The 26,192-nt window shown below is 51.0% G+C and overlaps 1 protein-coding gene across 8 annotated transcripts in view; it reads right to left on the reverse strand.

Moving 5' to 3' along the window:
* The window catches only part of PTPRE (protein tyrosine phosphatase receptor type E), a 179,847-nt gene that overhangs the window by 10,570 nt on the left and 143,085 nt on the right, over window positions 1-26,192 (reverse strand). For 6 of the 8 annotated variants that reach the window (XM_055245563.2, XM_055245583.2, XM_055245593.2 and 3 more), the window contains 11 exons: window positions 19,325-19,415; window positions 14,351-14,427; window positions 13,657-13,693; window positions 12,193-12,290; window positions 9,221-9,340; window positions 7,246-7,409; window positions 5,759-5,894; window positions 5,136-5,285; window positions 4,683-4,776; window positions 3,372-3,448; window positions 2,123-2,257 (listed from right to left, as the gene is read on the reverse strand). In XM_055245563.2, coding sequence (XP_055101538.2) covers window positions 2,123-2,257; window positions 3,372-3,448; window positions 4,683-4,776; window positions 5,136-5,285; window positions 5,759-5,894; window positions 7,246-7,409; window positions 9,221-9,340; window positions 12,193-12,290; window positions 13,657-13,693; window positions 14,351-14,427; window positions 19,325-19,415 — 1,179 coding nt within the window. The remainder of the gene's footprint in view (window positions 1-2,122; window positions 2,258-3,371; window positions 3,449-4,682; window positions 4,777-5,135; window positions 5,286-5,758; window positions 5,895-7,245; window positions 7,410-9,220; window positions 9,341-12,192; window positions 12,291-13,656; window positions 13,694-14,350; window positions 14,428-19,324; window positions 19,416-26,192) is intronic. The other 2 variants (XM_055245543.2, XM_063616645.1) reach the window with 1 other exon arrangement.

Genomic DNA, 26,192 nt, shown 5'->3' on the forward strand with positions numbered 1-26,192 from the left:
TGTACAGGTAGCATTGTTTGCAAAACAATGAAATGAAATCAACTCAAGCGCCCGTGACAGGAGAAGGAATACCTGAGCTAATGCAGGATATAGTTTGTGCAGTGGAATATAATGAAATAATGATGATGAATGAACCACAGCATAAGCAGCAACATAGAACAATATCAAAAGCACAATTTTGAGTGGAAGAAGCAAGTCTCAGAAGACAACATGCTGTAATGATGCTCTTTCTATAAAGTTCAAACACAAGTAAAACTAAACAACAGTCTCTGTAGGCATAAACAGATGTGATTTTAAAAGATTTTTTAAAAAAGCAAAGAACATAACCACTAGGATGGCTTTAATCAAAAAGACAATGACAATGTTGGTGAGGATATGGAGAAATTAGAACCTTATATATTGCTGGTGGGAATGTAAAATGGGGCAGCTACTGAGGAAAACAGTCTGGCAGGTCCTCAAAAATGTCAAACAGTAAGTTGATGACATAGAGTTATGACATGACCTAGCAATTCCACTCCTAGCATATACACTCCTAGGTGTATACCCAAGGGAAGTGAAAAAGCGTGTCCATACAAAAACTACTACCTGAATGTTCAAGCAGCATTTTTTTTTTTTGAGATGGAGTCTCGTTCTGTCCCCCAGGCTGGAGTGCAATGGCGCGATCTCAGCTCAACGCAACCTCTGCCTCCCAGGTTCAAGCGATTCTCCCTGCTTCAGCCTCCCAAGTAGCTGAGATTGCAGGTTCCCGCCACCATGCCCAGCTAATTTTTGTATTTTTAGTAGAGACGGGGTTTCGCCATGTTGGCCAGGCTGGCCGCGAACTCCTGACCTCAGGTGATCTGCCCGCCTTGGACTCCCAAAGGGCTGGGATTACAGGTGTGAGCCACTGCACCCAGCCAAGCAGCGTTATTTATAATAGCTCCAAAGTGGAAACAACCTAAATGTCCATCAACTGATGAATGGATATGCAGAATGTAGTATATCCACACAAGGGAATACTATTTGCCAGTAAAAAAGAATGATTTACTCATTCATGCTACAATATAGATGAACCTTGAGAGCACGATGCTAAGTGAAAGAACCCAATCACGAAAGACCATATACTGTATGATTCCATTTATAATAATGTCCAGAATAGACAAACTCATAGTCTGGAAGCAGATTAGTGGTTGCCAGGGGTTAGGGAAAGGAAGGAATGGGGAGTGACTGTTAATGGTACAAGGTTTCCTTTTGGGTTGATGAAAATGATCTCAAATTAGATAGTGGTGATGGTTGCACAACTTTGTGAATATACTACAATTCACTGAATTGTACCCTTTAAAAAGATGAAGTGCATGAATTATAGGTGAATTATATCACAATAAAGCTGTTCCTTTTTAGAGCAAAGAAATAAAAACACAAATACACAGCAGTAGTTACGTCTTGGGGGAGCACCCAGATAGACGTACATTGTTGGTAAAACCTTGGGTTTACTGTTGTCTTCATGTCTTGAAAAAAGTCAATAAATGTCTTTTTCTGGCTGGGCGCGGTGGCTCACGCTTGTAATCCCAGCACTTTGGGAGGCCGAGGCGGGCGGATCACGAGGTCAGGAGATCGAGACCACAGTGAAACCTCGTCTCTACTAAAAATACAAAAAAAAATTAGCCGGGCGTGGTGGCGGGCGCCTGTAGTCCCAGCTACTCGGAGAGGCTGAGGCAGGAGAATGGCGTGAACCCGGGAGGAGGAGCTTGCAGTGAGCCAAGATCGTGCCACTGCACTCCAGCCTGGGCTACAGAGTGAGACTCCGTCTCAAAAAAAAAAAAAAAAAAAAAAAAAGTCTTTTTCTTCAACAGGTTATGATCTTGGCCAATATCAAATGGCAGAATTTCAGGGCAGGTTAAATAACATGTAGGCTAAGGATAAAGGGCAGCGGGTAGCTATGGTTAAACTTCACTCCCCAAAAAGGGAAAGGGTGAAATGAAACCTTTTTCATTTCCAACCTCTCTCCCTCCCTAGTTGTCCTGGCTTGGTCTCACCCATGTGTTTGCACCGATGGCAGGTGGGGACATTTATAATGAATGGCGACAGTGCCTCAGGTGCACAGGCTGCCCCTGGAGGGCCCGGGCCGGGCGGCACTCCTCACCTGCTCTCTCTCCTGCACCTCCGTCAGCATCACAATAGTGTGGGATTTCCACTCCCAGATCATCCTCCAGAAGTCCTCAACCGTGTGTGCCAGTGGCCCCTGGGTGGCGATGAAATAGTCCTTCTGACGGTAGCCCTTCAAATGGAGGTGCAGAGGTTAGAGTCTGACTTCCTTCCATTCTGGCTCCATTACCTTCTCCCTAAGTTTAGGACAGCCCGAGGCCTAATGAGGAAAACTCTCCCATCTTCCATGGCCTGCACCAGACCCCAGCTGGCACGAGCACTCAGGCACACACCTGACAAGCAGGTCAAGAAGCTCGCTTAACTGAAACCGTAACGGCCACTGTCAGCCCCTGAGGTCATCAACAAATGGGTATTATGAACTGGTAGTTGCCTGCGGCCACCTGAACAGCACCTGGTGGCTTAGATTCTAACATGTTTCTGTGTGTTTCAGCTAGATCAGCATGGAGCCCACCAGATTCTGGTATGATTTTCTCATCTGCAAATGGCAATATTAACATACACTTGGCTGCAATTCCCCCTTTTGCCCTTCTGCAAACTCCACTGTGCTTGAAGACAGCCTCTGTGTGCCCTGAACACATAATTGTATTGTCCACATGGGTACACATTGCAGAAATCACACAAGAGAAGAGCACAGAGGCAGTGGATAATTGGTGTGTAACAGATACATAAAAGAAAAATAACTATATATTAAAAGCAGAATGAAAAAGAGCCAATTACTTAGCAGCGAGTCTATGTCCTTCTATTTCCAAAGTCCACTTTTTGTTTGTTTGTTTTTTGGAGAGGGGTCCTCGCTCTCGCTCTGTTGCCCAGGCTGGAGTACAATGGCATGATCTCAGCTCACTGCAAACTCAGCCTCCCAGATTCAAGCAATTCTCCTGCCTCAGCTTCCCGAGTAGCTGGGATTACAGGCACCTGCCACCACGCCCAGCTGATTTTTGTATTTTTAGTAGAGATGGGTTTTGCCCTATTGGCCAGGCTGGTTTAAAACTCCTGACCCCAAGTGATCTGCCCGCCTCAGCTTCCCAAAGTGTTGGGATTACAGGTGTGAGCCATCGTGCCTTGCCACTTTTTTTTTTTTTTAAGCAAGTAATTCTGCTAACAAAAATGGTTGAGTTCCTGGAAACATGTCAATTCTTTCTCATGGTGAAAGCAAGCTAATCAAGTCTGTGTGGTCACGTGTGAAGGAAACACATCTGCATAAACACAACCCAGGCCAGCATACGTACGTCTATGAAGGATGCGTTGATGTAGTCTGTGTATTCTTGACCCCTTTTCATGGAAAGGATCACTCGGTTGAAGTCATCTGCAAAGCATTATCTTCCTTTAGTTATTACAGAAAGGGTCCCACCTTGCTAACTTTAATCCATTGCTACAAGCTTGCAAAATATAGATCCTATTAATAAAATCACTAGGTAAAGCCAACTCTTTGGAAAGTTTACATTATGAAAGACGATAATTAAAGTGGCTCACGGGTATTTTTCTTTTTGAAGGAAAACTCTGAAAACAACCCAATTATCATTTTCATTTTTCAGGAATCGATATAATACATACCAAAATACAAGCCCTAAAAATATCGCACTGAAGGAGTAAATGGAATGTGGCCAGGCAAGCAATCTAGGGTGGCCAGCAGGACACCAGGGCCCCAGAAAACCAGGGGCCAGAGTCTGAAGATGGCAGGGCCCCTGGGAGCTCTACTCGCCTGCAGTGCTCGGGGGGACCCTGCTGCAGCAGGCCTGCTCACAGCTGTTTCCAGATGGTGTTTGTTGAGCTGTGACTCCATCGAGGACACTATAATGAGGCCCACCCTCCTCCCAAGCGAGGCATCTCCCACCTCCCTCCCTAGTTCCTCGGATCCCTGTGGAGTCTGCTTTTGGGCCGAGTTTCTCGAGTTTCTCTTTTTCCCACTTGGTGAGCCTCCCAACTCCCACCCCCCTGCCCACCGCGTGTGGCCCTGTCTTCTTGACAGCTTTGCCTCCACTCCTCCCACGCCTGCCAGGTCCTCCTTCCCTCTCCCACGATCTGGGGGGCAGACCAGTGTCCTGACTCCACCCCAGGCCCATTTCTTGTCCTCCTCAAGGCCACAGCCTTTTCCTAGATGGTCTCAGCTGAGTTCACCTGCATGGCCTCGGCTGGGTGGCTCAGGCCCCTCTGTGTGAGGGGGAGGCGGGCCTCTGCCCAGGCTTGGGGAGACAAGGAATGAGACAAGGAATCCCAAGTCGTGCCTGCCGCAAATCTCCAGCTTCTGTGAAGCCCTCCCCTGCCATCCAGCCTCGGCTGCCCTCCCGCACCTGCAAGCTCATATCCCAAGCAGCTTGCCTGAGACCCATGCAGGACTGTTTGGGTCAGCTGGTGCTTCACAGGTGTCTTTTCTACCTGACACTTGACACAGCACACAGAAGCCCTTAGCCTGGGGCCAGAGGACACCCTGCTTTTGACCCTGGTGCACAGGGGTAAGTGGTCAATGGCTTCTCCGGGATGAAAGCCTCCGGCACCAGCCCCGCCCCAGCCCTGCCCAAGCCACGCCACGGGTGCCTTACACGGGATGATCTGGATGACCCTGGCCTTCTTCATGTTTGCCGGCAAGTTGCCCGTCCTCATGTTCTCCTTCATGATCCGGACATTTGTCAATTTCTGCAGCAGAGAAGGACATAATGACACAGTTAAACCTCTGACACTCCTGAGCACACTGCTCAGCCGAGGACTAGCGCTGCTGGCAAGGACACCTGCTCAAAGGAAACATTGCTCTCCACCCCAGGAAGCCTCCTTAGCACTGGGAAATAGAAATGTGTGCCCAGCAGGGCTGCTGTGAGGCTCTGAAAGCCACCTGATCCTTCTTCTCTTGTAAATCACGGCTCAGGTATTGCCCCTGCTTTTTCTGAGGTCAGTTAAGGGGCAAGTGATTGAAAGAGGCTTCCTTTAAATGGTCACCTGTTTTTCTCGTGCCCTTGGCTGCTTACATCAGGATGGAGAGGAGGGTCAGCCGTACTCACCCTGAACTCCTCCTCCAGCCCGATCTTGTCGAAGTGGGTGGTGGTGCCGTGCATGGTCTGCAGGTGCTTCTCCAGGGAGGACACATCCAGCTCTGTGTCCCCGTAGAGGTAGTACTCGAGTAAGGCTTGGTAGATGAACGTGTACTGCATCTGCAGAGAGGCCAGGGGTGCCCACACCCTCAACTCTGCCCTGCAGTCTTGGCCCACGTGGAGCTTGGCAGACCAAAGGGGGCAGCTCTCTTCTTTTTCTCTTTTTGCCAACACAAGGAGGTGTGGGGCAAGGGTCAGAGTACTGGCCACAGATAATGACCATTTATGCCCTTGAGTAAGGAGAACGGTGGCAGCAGAGCCTCACATTAGTGAGCATGCCACACACTGTGTACATGCACCCTTTGGGGGAGTAGGATTGCCCCATCTCACACGAGGATACAAGGGAAAGATGAGGACGAGGGAGTCCCCGAGGTCCCACGCATGGGCAGGGAAGGCTATGAGGAGGGAAGCCAGGCCAGGTCCAGGCTGGTTGCCATGTGCCCATCAGAGCCAGGCCCCTGCACACCTGTGTGGCGAAGGCATCGGGTTTGCTTTGGGAAGCTAGACCAGGACAAGAGGAAGGCATAACTCACATCTGTTTGAACCATCTGAGGGCGCTGATTACGGATTCGAGACACAAATTCAAACACATCCACCTTCTGCTCCGCGTGCATCATGGCCATCATGGCATCGATCACAATGAAGGTGCCCGTCCGGCCCACGCCCGCGCTTTGGGGAAAGAGAAAGATGCTGCGTCGTGAGTCACACTCCTCCCGAAGTAAATGACAGGCCCCGAAGGTGCCTGCGCACCCAGGTCACTGGATGCAACTTTTTTTTTTTGGTTAATTAGGAGCAAAGCCACAGTGAGGCCACCAGAGGGAGCTGTGGTCTCAGTAAAGTGATCTCAGGCCAGTCCTCTGATGGCCGCCGACACTCCACTAAGAAGCACGTTAACAGCTGGTGCAGTAAGCCTCGGATTAGGCTGTGTGGAGAATTTTTCTCATTTACCAAGCAGTGTCTTCTTCTTATATGTGTGATTGGCATCCTAGATCCGCCCCCCTGGGAGCAGAGGGACCTCAGATCAACTATGCAACAGCTCTGGTATCCAGCCTCCCTCTCTGTCAAGCTGGGCAAACCAAGTCACCTGACTTGGGGCATTAAGTGAGGTGGCATCTGTCAGATTACTGTTATCTGACCCTGCAAATTCCTCCCAGTATGAGCTACACTGGAGGGTGGGTGGGGTGGGGTCCAGCCTCTGCTTGGCCCCAGCAAGGGAGTGTTGCTCAGACTTGGGGAAAGCCCGTTTTACGGGGGTTCCCGGATGGCTTCTCCTGAACACCTGCATGACAGGTGCAGAGCGCCTGCATCACTGCATGCAGGTGGCTTTTGTCCCTGGCAGTGCTGTGATACTCAGAATGAACCTGTCTGTAACAGATGGAAACTTAGTATCTAATCAAAGTGATACCCTGGTGAGGCCACTCACTGCCAGGAACAAGTGGGGCTCTCTGTGGACAGGGGGCTGTGGCGTGGCCTTGGCTGTACATTTGAGTAATTTTTCATGTTGTGCAAAGCCCACCCAGATGCAAGTCACAGGCTCCTCTGAAGCTGTCCCTCCCATCACAGGTGAGGAAACCGAGGCTGAAGTGGCAGCTGGCAAGGGGCAGCCTGGTCCTCGGACCCTGGTCTCCAGGACAGCGTGGTCTGGGAGACTCTGCTGTGGGGGCCCATCTGAGCGTGCTGTGCTCTTCCATAAGGACTTGTGTGTTGTTGGGGGGCTTTCCCTGGTTTCCATCTTGGTTCCCAGAGGTGACGGGATTCCCAGGGAGAGGTGAGGGCGGCCAAGCAGACCCACCTGGAACTCCATTCCCACCATCAACCAGAGCCTCTTGGCTTTGGTGGGTTTTATCCGCTGGGATGAACGGGGGCTCTCTGAGCGTTCTCCTCTAGGGTCCTTGGGGCCTGGCTCAGTCACTGACATTTGTGTTCACATCAGCCCTGCGCAAACCTCTGCCCACCCTGATATTGGTCCCCTGGCATTGCCCATGAGGGTGAGTCCTCCCACTGTGGCCCCCCAGCGTACCTACAGTGGACCACGATGGGCCCAGCGTGCACTGGGTTGAGCGTCTTTACTTTCTTGAGGAACTTCAGCATCCCAATGGGGGTAAAAGGCACTCCGAAGTCGGGCCAGCTGGTGAAGTGCAGCTGTGAGACCAGCCTGGGGGCTTTGCAGCCGTCGGGGAGCTGCTGCGGGGGACGCAGGGAGACGAGAGTGGGTGAAAGAATCCTCCCCCTGCTCCCCCAGCAGCTCATTCTGAGGACACCGTGGGCTCCCCTGTGCTGAGGCTGCATGGGGGAGGGGCCCATCCACAGGGAGCCTGCCCGAGCCAGACAGCCTGGCCCTTACCCCTGCCGACTCTGAACATGTGCTGCTTTTGGGACCACAGAACGGGGCCCGCAGCAACCGTCTATGCCCAGGTCAGGCAGGGCCCAAGCAGCCAGACACATCCCCAAAGTTGGTCTGTGTGCTCGCAGACCCCAGTGCAAGTGGGGCGGCCGTGGCCCATTTTGCCTGGACAGTCCCACCTCAGGCCTGTGGTGCTGAGTAATCACCAACAGCACATCCTTCCTTGTGCAAAGCTGTCTTACATTTGGGAGGGCAGAGGATGCAGTCGGCCTGCTCTATGGAGACTCCCAGATCTGCCCTCAGAGCCTCTCTCAGCTTTCGGACCCAGAGCCCATGAGTTTAATTCCCTTGCCCAGATCATGGAAAGTGATACACGGTGTATTTGGGAGCAGATACGTGTGTGCATGTGTGTGCACATGTACGCATGTGTATGTGTGCATGTGTGGATGTGTGTGCACGCACATGTGAATATGTGCACATGTATGCATGTGTTTGTGTGCACATGTGTGTGAATGTGTGTGGGTGTATGTGTATATGCGCACATGTGTGGATGTGTGAGAATGTGCATGCATGTGTGCACCCATGTGCATGTGTGTATGTATATGTGCACGTGTGAATGCGTGTGCATGTGTGCACGTGTGTGTTGTGAATGTGTGTGGATATGTGTGTGAATGTGCGTGGGTGTATGTGCGTATGTGTGAATGTGTGCATGTGTGCATGTGTAGGGGTGTATGTATGTGTGTGCACATGTGTGAATGTGCATGCATGTATACAGTTGTGTGTGTGCATGTGTGTGGGCGTATGTGTGTGCATGTGCATGCCTGTGTGTGGGTGTGTGTGCATGTGTACATGTGCATCCCTGTGTGTGGGAGTATGTACGTGTGTGCATGTGTGTGCCTGTGTGTGGGTGTGTGTGCATGTGTGTGCCTGTGTGTGGGAGTATGTGTATGCATGTGCATGTGCATGCCTGTGTGTGCCTGTGTGCACATTTCTGGGAGAGATGTGAGCAGGGGATAGGATAAGAATGATCAGCTCATCCTTTTCCTTTTTTGCTGTGGCTTCTTGGAACCTCAGACACTTGTAACCTAATTATGCCAATCACTCTATCTTTAAATCCTGACAAAATGGTCTTCTGTCTTTTCTCTGTGGTTTTAAAATTTCTTCTATACCTTGATTTCATCTGCTTTGTATACAGATATTTTTACCGATCTCTCTCTCAAACCTTTTGGGGTGGTGGAACTACCAGGACCCAAGTGTAGAAAATAACGAGGAGATTTCAGACAGAATTCGGAAAGTGTTAGAAAAAAACCCCGCCTCCCAGTCAGTGTGTGAAATGTCACTGTGCTACTGAGGGAGGACCTCACCCCCAGGCCCCTCCAATGACTGGTCTTCCTCCTGGAGAGGCCCAGAGGAGTCGCTGGGAATTAGGAGCCCCCAGCGCTGCCTGCAGACCCTTGTGCACCGGCCTCTGGTGTCTTGGCCCACTTGCATGTCTGCCCATCACAGCCTGGCCACTGCACCCTCTCAGCCAGGGCCGCGACAGTGCCGGGGTGGGAGCAAAGCACTTCATAAATGCTGAAGGGTGTTAACTCTGGGCATCATGCTCTCTGAGAATGATCTTTCTGGAAGGTCAGCAACTAGAGATGCTTACTGGCTGTATGCAGAACTTCCGGATGGTGTAGTCGACCAAAACCACGCAGTCCTCCACGCACACCCGGATGTTTCCATAGGTCCAGCAGCCTTGGTCGGGCCAGTACTGATGGCACTTTTCCTGCACGGAACAATTTAATAGAAGCAAATAGATCTGTGGGTGCAATGCATCACGACATCCCCCCACCCAACTACAGAAGGCCTCACACACACCAGCTGGAGTCATACAGCTCCCACAGCTGAGAACAAGTTCACATGTGTCGACCTCATGAATGGGGAAACTGAGGCTGCAAAACTGGTGAAAGGCAGCCTTGAGACCATGACTAGGACGCCCCAAGGCTTTCTGATGTAGATACCAACAATGTCTCATTTCTTCATTCATTTTCGAATCCCATACATTTTATTAACTGACCATCAACCAGTTATGCTGAGCCTGTAGCCTTCAGAGCTGGGCACCTAACTCCAAATGACCCTCGGGCCAGAGGGTAAGGATGGTTCTCCCCCAAGGCATTTCCCACTGGATTCAGCAATTTGTGTTTTTCTGCTCAGTTCACTAAGGACAAAGTTAATTTGCACCACTGCCAGTCTGCCGTTCAAGAGTGATGAACCTATGATTGGTCTAATGATCTTCATTTTTCTCTAGCAGGGATGAGGCTGCCTCTTCTGCAGAAGAGGGTGCATTGCTACAGACAGGCCCATTTCTTTACCTTTCCGACCTCTGAAGCAAGAATGACCCCAAATACACGTTCCAGGAGCCCTTTCATTTTGCAGCACCGCCCGCAGCCCCTGCCCGGTGGTGTCCTCCATCACTTCACGAGTGAATGAGGACCCACCTTAAGGGGGAAAAGATCTACTTCATCTGCCAGAGAAACATCTCTGGAATGGAACAAGCCTGCCAATAGTCAGAGAGTGAATCCAGGAAATGGCCCCTGAGCAGCACAGCTCGTGGTCAAGCCTCCAGGATTAACAGTCTCATGAAACAAACAGCATCTGGTATTTAGTAGAGAGCAGCATCACTGTGTTATGATGGCTACGGACAACTTCCCCCTCCCTACACCTGGCTCCGGGCGGGGCTGCGGGTCACAGGGCATCTCTGATGCAGCCCAGGGGAATTGCAAATGGCTACAGGTCCCGGTGTGGGTGAGTCTTGGCTCTGTGGGGAGCCCTGGGAACCCTCCTGAGTTTCTCACCTTGAAAGACTGTCCAGTAGGAACTGAGAACGTGTCTCAGCCTCTCAAGGGCTCAGTGTACCCCCTCCCTCTGCCTCCCTCCCACCCGATCATGAGATGCCAGGGCAGCTGTGTTTTGCAATGCAGAGCCCAGGATGTGGAAGCCAAGGAAACCACAACAGAAGTGTGAGCAATTAAGAAAAAGGGAACTCTACTGAGAAATGATTTCATCTGAATTGGTAAGAATGAGGACGCGGCAGCAGCTCAGCACTGAGTCACAGGAGTGGAAAAATCCAGTAGGAGGCTATGGAGGAAGATGTAGAGAAAATGCCAGTGACGCTTTCAACAGAATGACTGAAAGAGGGAAGTGAGGGCGTCCTTGAGCCCCACTGCTTCTGTGCTGGTCTCATGCTTGGAGCACCAGCCCCAGGAAGACTGGTCCCTATGGGCTGCGGGTCACAGGGGACCCTGAGGCTCCTGGTGAAGGGTCAGCCTCCTTTTCCCTCACGTTGGTGTCCTCCTCCATGGCTGCTACAGCGCAGGCAGGGTGAAGAGTCCTGTGCTGGGGATCCCCTGCTTCCCTCTGTCACTGTTCCCCGTGACAAAGCATGACAGGGGCAAGATTTGCAAGGGCAAAGGGGTGGCCCTCTGCAGCCCTGTTTCAGCTCCCCCCAGAGCAGAATGAAAGCCCCCATCCTATTCCTGACCAGAAACGGTGGCTGGAGGCTGCTTCCTGTGTTGTGGGTGGCAATTAGTAAGCTGGCACTGTGGGGACCACAGCACCTCCCAGCCTGCCCTTCCTGTGGGCTCCTGCCACCCATCTTCTGCCCCAGCTGAGCTCCCCAAGGCCTGGCACTCCCACCTAAAAATGGCAGCCCTTCCCCACAGTCCTCGCTACGATGCCTGGGAACTGCCGGGGCCAGGCCAGCAGACAACTGAGGAGCTCAGGACACCGCAGGCCCTGAGTAGGGCCGGGCAGGACACACGGCTCCCACTGAACCAGGCCTTCATGCCAGAACACACCAGAAGCACAGCCTCCTAACTTCGCCCCACCTGTGGCAAGTGTCCCTCAGGCTCCCAGTTCTTTCATTCTGGAGAGTGAGCTCACTGCCTATGGCATGGCTCCCTGCCTGTCACTCAACCCCAAGCCCCGCCCAGGCTACCCACAGCCCCCGCTTCTCAGCCCTGAATTTGAGCCCCTATTCCTTGCACCTGGGACAGAGCTGGCCCAGCACAGCAGATGCTAATGAGTACTCGTTACATTAGGAAACGAATCAGTTCAACTTTTCTTCTTTGTCAATGATTCAAATTCTTATAATGTACATGCATCCTTTTTTGAATTAGAAACAGCTAAATAAATATATTCGGATGACAAATCTTTAATATACCACGTTTTTCAAATGCATTTCTCTAGTCTGGATAATAAGCGTGAAATCATGTTCATTTCTAGTCTGAGGTCTGCCGCATGACATGCTCAACATCCTAAAACTCTAACTTCTAAGATTCGTGTCTCCCGTTAGGCAGGCAGAGCCATGGGGCCGGCCAGGGGCCGCTCTTACTTGGGAAAAAAAGGAAACTCTCGTGTCATTGTGTTATCACGGATTAGATAACAGTGAGATGCTGGGGACACAGGGGATTTGTTTCCTGACGAAAACGCTGTAAGCCACTGCATGTGTTTGGGTTTTTTCTGCAGTGATAGTGGGAGGAAGGGAGGGAAGTAGGAAAAGGAAGTGGTAAGAACATCCCCAGCCCGGCAGCAGCAGCTGAAAGGAAGTGATACCAGGGTCAGATGCCTGGAACTCACCTCTTTCCTTTCTTTCAAGTTCGTTAACATGACGATGGTCGCAGACTTTTGCTCCCAGACCATTCTCCAGAAGTCGTTAACCGTTTCCTGTTTGGGGCCTGTGTGTAGAGGACAATTCCGAAGTCAAAATGCATGAAGGGAAGTCCCTTTGGGGTCCCAGCCCCGGCACCCTGGCCGTTGGCCCCTGGACAGCTGTTCACTCCCTTCTCGGGCTTGTTGGGGACACACACGTCACGCCCTGAAGCGTTCCAGAACCGGTAGGGGCTGCCTGTCCTGCCACTCACCCACTCCAGCTAGGAACTCCTCAGTGGACAAGATAATTGGGCCCAGGTTGAGTTATGACGTTTACAGGTAAGAAGCAGGGTTCAGATGAGGGCTGGGTCTACAGCCAAGTGTGGGAGAGCTGGTGAAAGCCTTGGGAGAGGCAGAGACGGCCAGCCTCACCCTGCATTCCCAATCCCCTCCTCTTTGTCAAAATCTTACTCTCAGCATGGTGCTGTCCAATACGATATGAGCTAAAGTCCCTCAGGAGGGGGAGCTGAACAACAGACAAAGTGTCACTAGGACAAAGTCCTCTGCCCCTATCCACTTCCTGTCTGAGCTGCGGCTATTTTGCAGCCCTGAGCTAAGCGCTACGTGCTGAGGGGGATGGGCTGGGAGATAAGGAAGCCCCCGGCCCTGCTGCTGTCCTGCCCTGGGCTGGCTCCCCGTGGGTGTCTGCTGGCAAGAGAGAGACACATGCTTTCATCTGTTTCAGCCAGGATCGTCAAGTTTCCTAAGGTTTCCAGCTGGGCACATTCCTGATGGCCTCTGCGTGTGCACACGTGTGTCCTTTTAGAGATTCTGCAGTTGTAACAACTTCCCAGGTGATTTTGATGTTCACTGAATTTCACAGCTCATTGCCCTAAAGGCTCCTGGCTTAAGAGTGAGGAAGTCTGAGGAATCCGATTTCAGCTCCACTGATATCTAACTGCACGCGCACCAGGTCCTGCAGATGACAACCTCTGGTGGAACGGAGTGACGCTGGATTCAGTACTCAATACACAGGCTAGAGCCCTGGGCAAGGTGAAGGGCACGTTTTCACGGCTGAAGTATCTTCTTGGTTATGGCCTTGATCTGAAAAGCTATTCACTCCACTAACCCCCGCCCAAACTTGGGGGCCATGTAGGGCTCAGCCAGCTGAGGGAAATTCAAGGTTATCTGATGCAAGTATTAACATGCTGGAATGGCAGCTGGGGCCACTGCCTGCCCTGTGTTCACACCGTATAGGTGTGGGAATAAGTGTGTGTTTCTCTGTCTACAAATATCCGTTGTGTGAATGGATATCTAACGTGTCTGTTAGGTGTAAACACACACACACAAATCCAGTATAAGTCCTTGGTCTTGTTGGCATACAGAGAAGGAAATAAGAGCTACTCACATCATTTTACCAAAAATACGTTCAGAAATTAATAAAAAGCTTACCTTGAGCTGCTATGAATTTATTCTTCTCTTTGTAACCCTAGAAAAAATAACATCAGATTTATATTTTTTCAGAATTATCTTTGCTGAAAGGATTTGTCGTTGTTGCTGTTAGGAAAGCGATACATATTCACCATGGAAAATTTGCAAAACACAGGAAAAGGTTAAGCAGAAAAGAAAACTCACCAGCAATTCCAGAAATAACAAATCCTATTTCATACGTCCCCTCTCTCGTCTGTTTTTCTGCCAAACCTTCCCCAGACTCACCCACAAGCAGACATGCAGACATTTCTGTCCTCTAATTGGGTGAACATGTACAATTTATGTTGTATTTTTAACGAGAATTTTATAATTGATATTAAATGATCTTTTAAAGATCAATACAAATGGAGTTCTAATAGTCCACTGCACATCGTTTTACCACCATCTGTTTAACTGCCCATGCTCCCTGTTCATTTGGTCAGGAATATACACAATGCTGTAGCGAACATCCTCTGTGCTCATCTCTGTCTCTTGAAATCAAATTCCCAGATGCTGATGCTAGCTTGTAAAGCACGGGCGGTTCTGTGCCCTTTGTGCTTGCGGCCAAACTGCCCAGAAAGGTTGTGACAATTTACACTCCGGGCACCAGACAAGAAAGTGCTTACTGCTCATGCCCCAGCTGGGCCAGGGGAACAGGAAAGCTCTGCCCACTCACATCTATGTAGGAAGCATTGATGTAGTCCGAACTGGGAATTCCATCCACTTGGCTCAGAATCACCCTAGAATGGTCATCTGGAAAAAACCCAAACACAGCCAAGATATTAGGACCAGGAATCACAGTGCTGTCTCTTCCAGAAATCACAGTTCTATCTCTTCATCTGCAGTGTCAGCTCCTGGGAAGGGCAAAAGCAGCTTCACAGCGACACCGGGGGTGGCAGAGATGTTCTTCCTCAACATTCCCATGGAGACCACTAGTGTCCCGAGAGAGAATGCACCTGCTTTGGTGAACACTGACTGTCTCAGCTGTGGGATGATGACAAGGGTAGGATTTCAGCATCCAGGACGGGGGCTGCCGGGTCATTACATAGCAAGAACGGCAGAACGTGCCAGGCCCCTGGCAGTGCAAGGGCTGTATTTTATGAACCCTGCACTGGGCCCCAGTGTTGCCAAGTGTGGGTGCACTTAAAAGAGCCCCAGGACAGGAGAACTGGGTCCACTCTCCCAGGCTTCCCAGGGAAATGAGCACCAGTGGATGTGGGGGTCTAGGACTGGGGACTCTGACCTTCAGTCCCACCAGAGTCTGCCCCAGAGCTGGAAAGCGAGCACAGTGAGGAGTGCCTGGTAGATCCAGCCTGTTGCACAAGCAGTTTTCCGGGGTGGAAGGCTGACCGTGGAGTGCTGTGTGTGTGGGGTGTGTGTGTGCATCTGGATGTTTGTGGTGTGACTGGTGTACTGTGTGAGGCTGATGTGTGTGGTGTGTATACTGGTGCAAGCATGTTGTGTGTTGTGTCTGTGGTATCTGTGAGTATGTAAGCGTGGTGTGTGCTGTGTGTATTTTTGTCGTATGAGTGCTGTAGTGTGTGTATGTGTGTGTGGTGTATACTTTGCTGTGAGTGTGTTGTGTGTGGTATAGTGTGTGGTGTGTGTGTAGTGAGTGTGGTGTGTGTGTATTGTGTGTGTGGTGTGGGTGTGTATGTGTGTAATGTATGTGTGGTGTGTATGGTGCATGTGTGTAGTGTGTGGTGTATGTGTGGTGTGCATGTGTGTAGTGTGTGTGCTGTGTGAATGTGTGCATGTGGGTTTGGTGTGTATGTGTAGTGTGTGTGTGTGTAGTGTGTGTGCTGTGTGAATGTGTGCATGGGGGTTTGGTGTGTATGTGTAGTGTGTGTGTGTGTGTGTAGTGTGTGGTTTGTGTGGTGTGTATGTGTGTGGTGTGTGTGTGATGTGTTTGTGTGTAGTGTGTGGTGTGTGTGTGGAGTGTGTATGTGGTATATGTGCAGTGGGTGTGTAGTGTGTATATAGTGTGTGTGTATGTAGTGTGTGTGTACAACACGTCAGGGCTCCATCATGACTTTTGTGGGTCGCAGTCACTTCTGCCTTCGCAGCTTCCTCCATAGAACTATTAAGAAGGTTATCTTAGGACTGGGTTGGTCGCCAGTGAAAAGATGCCCTCTACAATGGGTTTTGCACACTTTGTGATTGGAAGAGAAATGAAGACGTTTTCATGGGCCTCTAAAAGTGCTGTGGGCCTGGCCCTGCCCCTCCCGTGACCTTTCCCAGGAACGTCCGGCTCGGCCGGGCTGGGACCAGGCTGGTTCTGAGGACGTTTATGCTACACTGGGCACAGAGTGTGGCGCGTGGCAGAAGCTTAGGGTCTCCCTCCCGACTCATTCCTGAGTGACTCTAGGTCCTCTCCTGCTTTCTCTGCTTAGTCTCTGATCAGGGTGGGTTGTGTTTGTGGCGTTTGTGGCGCGTGTGATGGGGAGCCGGGCGGCCCCCAGGTCATGCCTTGTTTGTCTCACCTTCACCTGGAAGGCTGCCAGGTGGGCTACGGGCTGGTGGCCTGGGACCCCCAATGGCTGAGCCAGCTCTGTCGGGCTCCAGCAGAGAAAGGGTGGGGATAGCTTTCCGAGAGTCACAGCCCACACAGGGTGGCCAGGGAGTCAGACCCCAAACTTCTAGTCCTGCAGACCTCACTGTGAGACCCTCCTGCTCAGGGACTGGCAATGCCCAGGCAGGAATAGCTCTGCTGAGCACATCTAACACTAGTTGAAACTAATTTGGAATGGTTTATGCTTTGAGGACAGCTATAGAAAAGCACAGGGTAAAATATAGCCTTCTGCTTAGATTTAGAATCTTGCAGTTTCTAAGAGCTTCCTGTCTTTTTATTCTAAAAAGTCACACTTCACATTCAAAACATTATTTCCTAAAATTATCAGCTGTTGGCACTTTTCCAGAAAAGAGGCCTCGCTCACCATCAGCCACAGAGTCTTTCTATAAGCAAAAATCAAGCCTGCCTGACATGCAAAGCACCTTGACCTCTGACCCCAGAGCTCCCCAGGGCCACATGCCTGCCCAGAGCCAAGGGTCACCTTACGACTCTGGTAAAAGACTGGGAAAGGCAGGGAAGGTGCCAGGGGCTAGGGAAGTTGGATCCCTTCTCCCCTCTCTCCCAGGTGACTCTCAGTCCCACCCTAAGTGATACTAGGGGCTGTCACCCTGGGGGCGGATGGAGCAGCCCTGAGGAGCTCCCTGCCCGATGTCCCTTCAGCCTTAAGTCTTCCTGAGAGCTAATGCCAGATGCCACCCCATTAATCCTTGCCAGACCACAGCGTCTCCATGCCACATTCTGTAAACCCATCTTTCCACCTGCGTGAGACATGCCACGTCCTGGCAGAGTCCCCCAGCCCCAGGCAGCTGCCTGGGCCCTGGGATTCCCATGGTGTGGTGCTCCTGCCAGGAGCAGGGGAAAGATCTTACGGGGGAATCTAGAAAAGCCCATTCTGAATCTGACTACGCTTTCAGGCTTGGAGGAAATGCCACCTGACTCCCGTAGCACAACCTAGAGAACACAGCTCAGAGAAGACTTGAGAACACGGCTCAGAGAAGACTTGTAGTGGGAGGGCCCGGCCTCTTCCAGGTGGAGGACTCCCAGGTGAGGCCGCTGCTCTGCCCTGGGCCATCACACCTTGAGGAGGGGACTGGGTGTAGGCAATGCCCACACTTGGCCATGATTCTGCTTCCACAGAGGTCCCAGCTAAATAGTCTTCATTAACAATGTGATGTTACCTTTAAGGGATGAAGGTTAAGTGATTGAGAGAGAAATGAGGAATTCAGGAATGTGCTTAGCACTGAGTGGTTTCTTAACACATATGGTTGGCAAATCAAGGCACAACTTAAAAATCACTAAATTAAAGTAATAAATTAAGCATTGAAAGTAATTTCTAAATATCCTAAATTTGACACAAATTATTCCAAAGATCTCAGACCTCCTCCTGCCACGGCCTTCCCTTTCCTTTGAGCTGCTCAAGCCATGTAAGTTGCCTCCCCGCTTTCTGTAGTATCTTCTACCCATTGGCAACAAATCCCCTCCAAAGTGTGCAGAATCTAGCCATGGTCTGAGCCACCGTCAAGGCTCAGCTGTGTGACCACCACATGACCTTCTGACCCACCTTCCTGGTGTTGCCTTGGCACCCCTACATATATGTGTTGAATGAAAGACTATTTGATGAATTTCTCCCAGTTTTCATTGGATCATGGGTTCACAGTGGGTTTTGTGAAAACCACGTATCAATCCTATGCATGTAAAATGGGACAGAATTATTTCTAAAAAGTGCACAGTTTGGACAGACCACAGATCGGACAGACCATAGCTGCTCTGACATACAGAGCAGATGAACTCAATTCTAGTCCTAAAAATGCAGCAGGGAGCAGCATTCCGGGGCTCACATGGGCTGCCTTCTTCCATCCCACCAAGGCCCTGGCAGGGTGGGGTGGACTCCCTCTGTGGACCAGGGGGAGGCTGCAGGTTCAGGATTTAAACCTGAACTTAGTGGAGCCCTTTGAGGATGCCATTTTGTTAGCCTGATGGGCAAAGCAGATGATGGGAGGGTCCCAGGTGAAGGATCCTGAACTGCATGCCCAGCCCCCCTGCTGCTGGGCCAGCTCTTTTTTTTTTTTTTTTGAGATGGAGTTTCGCTCTTGTTCCCCAGGCTGGAGTGCAATGGCGTGATCTTGGCTCATGGCAACCTCTGTCTCCTGGGTTCAAGAGATTCTCCTGCCTCAGCCTCCCACGTAGCTGGAATTACAGGCGTCCACCACTATGCCCGGCTAATATTTTGTATTTTTAATAGACATGGGGTTTCACCATCTTGGCCAGGCTGGTCTTGAACTCCTGACTTCAGGTGATCCACCTGCCTCGGCCTCCCAGAGTGCTGGGATTACAGACATGAGCCACAGCACCCGGCCTGGGCCAGCTCTTACAAAGGCAGTTCAGAACCTACGGGGTTTGTCTTGGCACCAAGACAGGCTATGAAAGCTGCCCTCAGGTCACGACCCATCCAGCTGGAGCAGGTCACCAAGACGCACCCCCGCACACATCCGTCTGCTCTCTGGCCCTGCCACCTCCTGGCACCCACGCTCCCCGGCCCGTGCCCACTTGTACTGTTGGGGTTAAATCAGGTCAATTCAGAGCCTTCCTACAAAGCTGCTGCCCACCTACAAATTTTGTATTCTGTTATTTTTGTCCTTGGTCCAGGACCCCAGACAACTCTAGGGATTTGCAGCTTGTGGCCACAAGCACTGAGTCTGAGGGAAGGGAGCTGCCTAGGGCTACTGGCAGGCCTAGACCAGGTGCCAGGCCTGAGTTCCACAGGAGGGGCCCTGCCAGCTGGCACCCATGGCCACAAAGCAGCACCTTTACCTGCTGGGCCCGAGGCAGCCCAGGTCTCAACAGTAAGCACAGGCTTGGCAGCCAGACCCAAGAGCAACCAAGGTGCCCAGGGCCTGTGCAGGGAGATGGGCACCTAGAGAGGAACGTTCTGGAGTCCTAGGTGCAAATGCTGAGCAGTTAGACTGATTTGGGGCCCTCTGAGCACCAGGAATGGCCTGCAGTCATGGGGAGCTGCAAGGCAAAGCTGAGTTTAGTGCAAACACCATCGATCATGCAAAACATAAAATAAAATCTTACTGGGAAGGATGTTGGGATATCTGTTTTTTTCTCTGTTTTCTTCTTTATTTGCCAGTTCAAAAGTTCCTTGTATGTGTCCAGATGGCAATGACTGGAAGAAAATGTAGCATTAGTATGAAATGTGATGGAGTCTAGCACCACGCTCGTGTCAGTTTCCCTGCTGAGCACAGGAATTACGAAAACGCGTGGAGCAAGCTACCTGCTGTCCGTAGTCCGTCTCTGCCTCAGACCTTGTACCAGGCATGGGGCAGAGAATGAAGGAGACACAGACCCTGGCTTTCCCCAGGGTGCTCTTTCTTGTGGGGTGAACAGTGGTGTGGCCAAAGTGATGGTCTCATCAGCCAGACCCTACGCTGCATGAAGGCGGAGACTTGCCTTTGCATTTCCGTGGTATCTCAGGGCCCATGGGCCCTGGCCTAGAGCAGGCGTGTAGGATTTGGTCAGAACTGACTATGACATGGCTGTGAACCGGGAGATGGAGGAGCGAGGACAGGCATGCGGGGGGTTTACAGCGGGATGCTGTGACTTTGGGGCTGAAGGATGAATAGAGCGGTCCTGGGAGGCGAGGGGCGGGAAACAGCCTTAGATACAGTCCTGATCTTGCTTAAGACTCTAGGCGTGCTCTGTGGACCAGTGGCATGGGCACGCCTGGGAGGGTGCTTGTTAGAAATGCAGACGCTCTGGCCGCACCCCAGACCCACAGAATCAGCACGAACATTACTATGAGCCCCAGGGCGTCAGTGCACACGTCTTTGGGAAGCACCACGCTAAACAGCTCCTGTGTCCCAGTCAGGGAAGTCAGGTGTGAAAGGAATGCCGCGGGGCCCCTATCCCCTCTGAGCAGCATAGCCGAGTGTGAACTCTGGTGGCCTGAATTCTAGTTATTTCTGCCGCCTGGAGCCGCCACCTCTGATTCCTGCTCACCTCCAGCTGTCTCCTGCGTCTGCTCGCTGCTCGGGTGAGCTCCCCACAATGCACAGTGTGAAGAGCCTCTTGAAGCCCTGAGTCCTGTCCTTTGACATTACACCTGACCAGTGGCTGGACCCGGGGCCATTGGGATTCCAGTAACATGCATCAATATGCATTGAGTGCCTCAGTGCGCCAGATACGGTGGAAGGAGCCGGGTCATCTGCCCCAGCCTTCGCAACTCACCTATTATTAGGTGATACTAGGATGGTCTCCGTTTTATGGGTGAGGAAACTGAAAGCCAAAGCGAGGTGTTATAGATTTGTCCAGGGTCACCCAGCAAGCAAGGGGCAGGAGGCTGGAGCAGTGCCCAGACCACCAGGAGGATGCTCACTTCTTCAAATGTGGGAGAATGTGAGGGGTCCCGCTGCAACTACCCAGGAGAGCGGAGCAGGCCTCACTGCGTAGCTTTGGATCCAAGCCGTGCAGGCCTGGGCTTGCTCACAAGGCAGAACAGGGCCTGACCTGCCGCCCACAGGTGTTCCGAGTCTTCCTCTCCCGAGGGCAGGAAGCTTCTCCAATTGCAGACTCAGATCTGACCAGCTGGTGCTCATGGTAGGGCACTGTAGGCCACCCTCTTTACTCTGCTTTGGGGCCACCAAACCCCATGGCCACAGGATGAGGCCCTTCCGGCCATGGGGTTTGTTGGTCCCAAAGCAGAGGCAAGAGGGTGGCCTATGTGGAGGGACCTGCCTGGCGGCACTGTGGTAAGGGTGATGGATGGTTCTTGGCCTCATCCCCAGCCACCAGCACCTACGCCGCCTGTAGTTCCTGATTCTTCATCAGGGCTATCTTAATACTGACCTTTTTGACCTAATCTAAGCCTGACATCTGTGGTAAAATTCTAGAGCCTTCTCTTTTTCTACCTGCAAAAGCTTTTTTTGGTCCCAGCACTGAAAATACACAGGAGGCGTGATACCGGATGGTGCGTACATGATACTGTGCATTTGTCAAAACCCACAGAACGCACAACACACAAACCCTGACGTGGACTTCTGCTAGTAACAACGAGCAGTGTTGGTTCATCAATTGCAGCAGTTGAAGCACACGAAGGCAGGAAGTTAATAATAGGAGAAACTGCTCACAGGGGAGGAAGGGGGCATATGGGAACTCTGTACTTTCTGTGCAATTATTCTGTATAGCTAAAACTGCTCTAAAATAAAGTCTGTTAAAAGATAAATTAGGCCAGGTGTGGTGGCTTACACCTGTAATCCCAGCACTTTGGAAGTCGAGGCGGGTAGATCACCTGAGGTCAGGAGTTTAAGACTAGATTGGCCAACATGGTGAAACCCTGTCTCTACTAAAAATACAAAAATTAGCTGGGCATGGTGGTGGGCACCTGTAATCTCAGCTACTTGGGAGGCTGAGGCAGGAAAATTGCTTGAACCTGGGAGGCGGAGGTTGCCGTGAGCCAAGATTTCACCACTGCACTCCAGCCTGGGAGACAGAGCGAGACTCTCTCTCTCAAAAAAAAAAAAAAAAAAAAGATAAGTTAAAAGAAATTGAGAAGGCTCCCTGGAGGGATTGGATGGCAAGGATGGACCAAGCTGTGATACCCTACAGCTGCGTGTTCCTGGCAGCTGCAGAGATCCATACCATGGAGATGGGGCATAGCCACCCAGATGCACAGAGGGTCAAAGTTGAAGTGGTGAGGGGCATCGTGCCCTGTGCACCGCACACGTATGTATCCTGGATCCAAGCGCACAGAATAACCACCCACATGGACTCTGCAGCCCTTTCTCTGGCTGTCAGTCTACTGGGGCCTCAAATCTCTGAGCTGCTCAGGTGGCCCAGGGGAAAGGAGAGCACCTGGAGGGGTCTGCACACCTGGGTGAGCTCTGCAGTGCCTTGCTTGGGGCTTGCTCATAGTAACTGGCTGATAAATATTGTGTGATTGGCTGTCCCATTATGTAAATTGTCCAAATTGTTTGTGGTTTGTCTGTTTGAGGTGATATTTCATTTCTTTTCTTTCTTTTATTAACATTTTTATTTTTGAGACAGGGTCTCACTCTGTTACCTAGGCTGGAGTGCAGTAGCGCGATCTCGACTCACTGCAACCTCCGCCTCCTGGGTTCAAGTGATTCTCCCACCTCAGCCTAGTGAGTAGCTGGGATTACAGGTGCACGCCACCATGCCTAGCTAATTCTTGTAGTTTTTGGTAGAGATGGGGTTTCACCATGTTGGCCGGGCTGGTCTGGAACTCCTGGACTCAAGTGATCTGCCCACCTCGGCCTCTCAAAGTGCTGAGAGTACAGGCGTGAGCCACCACACCCGGCCTGGAGGTTTCATTTCAATGAACTCATGAGCCATGTTCCTTTCTCTCTCCACTTGGTAGTGTCGGGCAGGCAGCAGGAGAGTGTACAAGAAGCTAGGTGTGGCAGCTCTGCGAGAGGCCCCAGCTACTCTGTGGAGCTCCAGGGAATGGTTCTGGTTTGTTTATTGTGCTGGAAGCTTTGCGGTTGACACCTCCCTCTGCATTTTTACAGCACTTATCAGTGTGTTAGTCCTAGGCACTCGGCTTGACATAACTTGCTAGGATGGAGGTAGCATCCTGTCTGGAGCGGGGGATTTTCCTTGGCCCAGTGGCGCTCACTTTCCAGGACTTACTCTGGGGCCTGGGAACAGACTTTCCTAGGATGGTGTTCTACCAGTGCAGGGTGGAGATTGCAGAGTGCGTTCTCGTAAGGACTCAGTTGCATGTCCAGGTTATCCAACCTTATGTCCATGTTATCACAATCCTATGGGGGGCAGGGAGTATCCTCATTTCACAGATGAGGAAACAGGCAGAGGTTAATTGCCCAAGCTCTCTGAGCTGGGACAAACACTCAGGCCAACTCCAGCATTCACTGTACTGACCCCAATACCAAATCCTTTTCATCCCCACCAAGTTTGCCTGCACTTTGAATTGGCAATGCACACATGTCAAAACTCAACTGGATCAGCCACTTTGAGACTCTGGTGTCTCCCTTTCATGACTTTGGGGAAAGGAGCTCAGATCAGATGGCAAGGGAAAAGAAAGATGGGGTTGGGAGCATGTCCCTCTGAGGACCCAAGACAGAGCTGGCCGTGGCAGGCTCCAGCGCTCTCAGAGGACAGGTGCTGCATGAACGTGGACTCAGGACACAGCCAGCCCTTCACTGGACAGATGAGCAAAAAAAGCACAGCCTGGGAAACACAGTGGGACCCCGTCTCTACAAAAAAAGTAAAAAAGCCAGTGGGTATGGTGGCACATGCCTGTAGTCCCAGCTACTTGGGAGGCTGAGGTGGGAGGATCACTTAAGCTGCAAGGTTGAGGCTGCAGTGAGCTGTGATCAGGCCCCTGCACTCCGGCCTGGGAGATACAGCGAGACCCCATCTAAAACAAACAAATAAAACAAAACAATGACAAAAAAGCAGCTCCCCCAGGGTTCCCCAGACACAGGATCAGGCTCCGTGATCCTGACTTTGGGTCCAGTGTTCTTCCCCTCCACCGTGTCTCTACCCTGCCTGTCACTGAGCAGAGGGACTCCAATGTTCAGCCAAGGGCCACCCAGTGGCAGAAGAGAATGAGGGAATTCCTCTGGGTACAAAATTTAATGGGGTGCCCCCAAAATTCAGAAACCAGGGGAAATAATATTCGAATGAAATATTTTTAAGAGTCCAAATCAAGGCACAAAATCTATGATGACCAAAACATGAAACTTAATTAATGGCAGGGTGAGTAGCTGTGTGGTGACAAGCTGTATATATCTGGGCCCAGGGCAACAGGGAAAATCCGTCAGCCCAAGCCTGTCTTCCTTTATGGTTATTTTCTTCACCAGGGACTGCCTGCATTCATTTTGATATTTTATTTGTTACCTTTCCTGTGGTGCTGATAATTTTGATATTTTAAGTGTTGTGTTAAAATATAATTTATCCCACTACTGAGCTTTTGGTGCTGTCTTAAATTTTGTGCCTGGGGTGAGTGTCTCACCTGCCCCACCCTATTCCCGGACTCCGTCCCTGGGAGTGGCCCCCACTTTTGAGCTGGTTCTGACTCAGACACCCCCCATCAGCAAGCCCAGCCCCTGCCACTTGGGGAAACAAAAGTGCAAGGGGAAATGGAATGAGAAGGGTGGGGGAGGGGATCTGCTAGCTGAAAACTTGGATAGTTATTTTGAAAATGAGAATTAAGGTCTGCTGTCAGGCTGAGAGATTGCAACACAATAGTGCTTCAAGCTGTCTTTCAATATGACCTAATTTCTCCAAAAAAGGGGACACATTTGGAAACAATAAAAAGGAAGTGAGATAAAGGCAGAGGAGGCTTGTGCTAAAAAACAAGCAATGTACAGTTTACATGTGCCACCACCTTCCCATGCCTTCACACGTTGCTTCTGGGTAAAGTCTCATGTCTGCAGCAGAGTTCATGCCATCTTCAGATATAACAACTGCACAACACTGTTGTTTACAAAATCCATTGTCTGAGCCTTCCATTCGAACTTCAAGGTAATTAAGACAGGCCCATCTCCATTGCTCCTTCCTAGGTGGTGGAAGACAGCTTCAAGGAGATTAACTGATGTGCCAGGGCCAGCACGCAACAGGCATAGCCAGAACCAGTCAGCAATCCTGATGAAAACCTATCCTCTTTAAGATCAACATTCAGCACAGCCATATGCAAGAAGGTGAAGATGCATAAAATTCAAAACATGACCAAGGATAAATACTGAATAGCAAAATCCAAGACAACACTTCCTCATATCTATTTGTCTACTTCTTTATCTGCCCATCCATCCATCCATCGTCCATCCATCCGTCCTCCCACTCATCCATCCATCCATCCATCTGCCCTCCCACTCATCCATCCATCATCCATCCATCTATCATCCATCCCTCCATCTGCCCTCCCACTCCATCCATCCGTCCATCCATCCATCCATCCATCCATCCATCCATCCATCCATCCTTCTGCCCTTCCACTCATCCATCCATCCATGCATCCATCCATCCATCCATCTGCCCTCCCACTCACCCATCCATCATCCATCCATCATCCATCCATCCATCCATCCATCCATCCATCCGCCCTCCCACTTACCCATCCATCCATCTGCCCTCCCACTCATCCATCCATCATCCATCCATCCATCATCCATCCCTCCATCCATCTGCCCTCCTACTCCATCCATCCGTCCATCCATCCATCCATCCATCCATCCATCCATCCATCCGCCCTTCCACTCATCCATCCATCCATCCATGCATCCATCCATCCATCCATCCATCTGCCTTCCCACTCACCCATCCATCATCCATCCATCATCCATCCATCCATCCATCCATCCATCCATCCATCCATCTGCCCTCCCACTTATACATCCATCCATCTGCCCTCCCACTCATCCATCCATCATCCATCCATCCATCCATCCATCCATCCATCCATCTGCCCGCCCACTCCATCCATCCATCCATCCATCCATCCATCCATCCATCCATCCGCCCTCCCACTCATCCATCCATCCATCCATGCATCCATCCATCCACCCATCTGCCCTCCCACTCATCCATCCATCCACCCACCCACCCATGTTGATACACAAGCAGATATAGCTAGTGTTCCCTCAAGGCAGCTCACAGCTGCTTCATTAATGCCGAGATGGTGGTTCAGAAGAGGAACATCGCCTACTCTGATTAGGTGCTCCAGCTCTCAGAAGCCATGAAAGGATGGTTTGGGGCTCTGTTGCTTGCCCCATGGTATTGTCATACCGTGCTGTGCTCAGGACCTAGCCTTCTATGTTATCGAGATAACGGTATTTCTGTCACAGTTGATTTTAGAACTTGACACTCAGAGTGTGGGAGGTGGAAGGAGGCTTCACAAATCTCTAACTCTACTGTCTCATCTTATAAATGAGGAAATAAGCACTGGCGAAGGGCATTGAACCAC

This window comes from Symphalangus syndactylus, chromosome 2 (genome assembly GCF_028878055.3).
Source record: "Symphalangus syndactylus isolate Jambi chromosome 2, NHGRI_mSymSyn1-v2.1_pri, whole genome shotgun sequence".
NCBI classification, from domain to species: Eukaryota; Metazoa; Chordata; class Mammalia; order Primates; family Hylobatidae; genus Symphalangus; species Symphalangus syndactylus.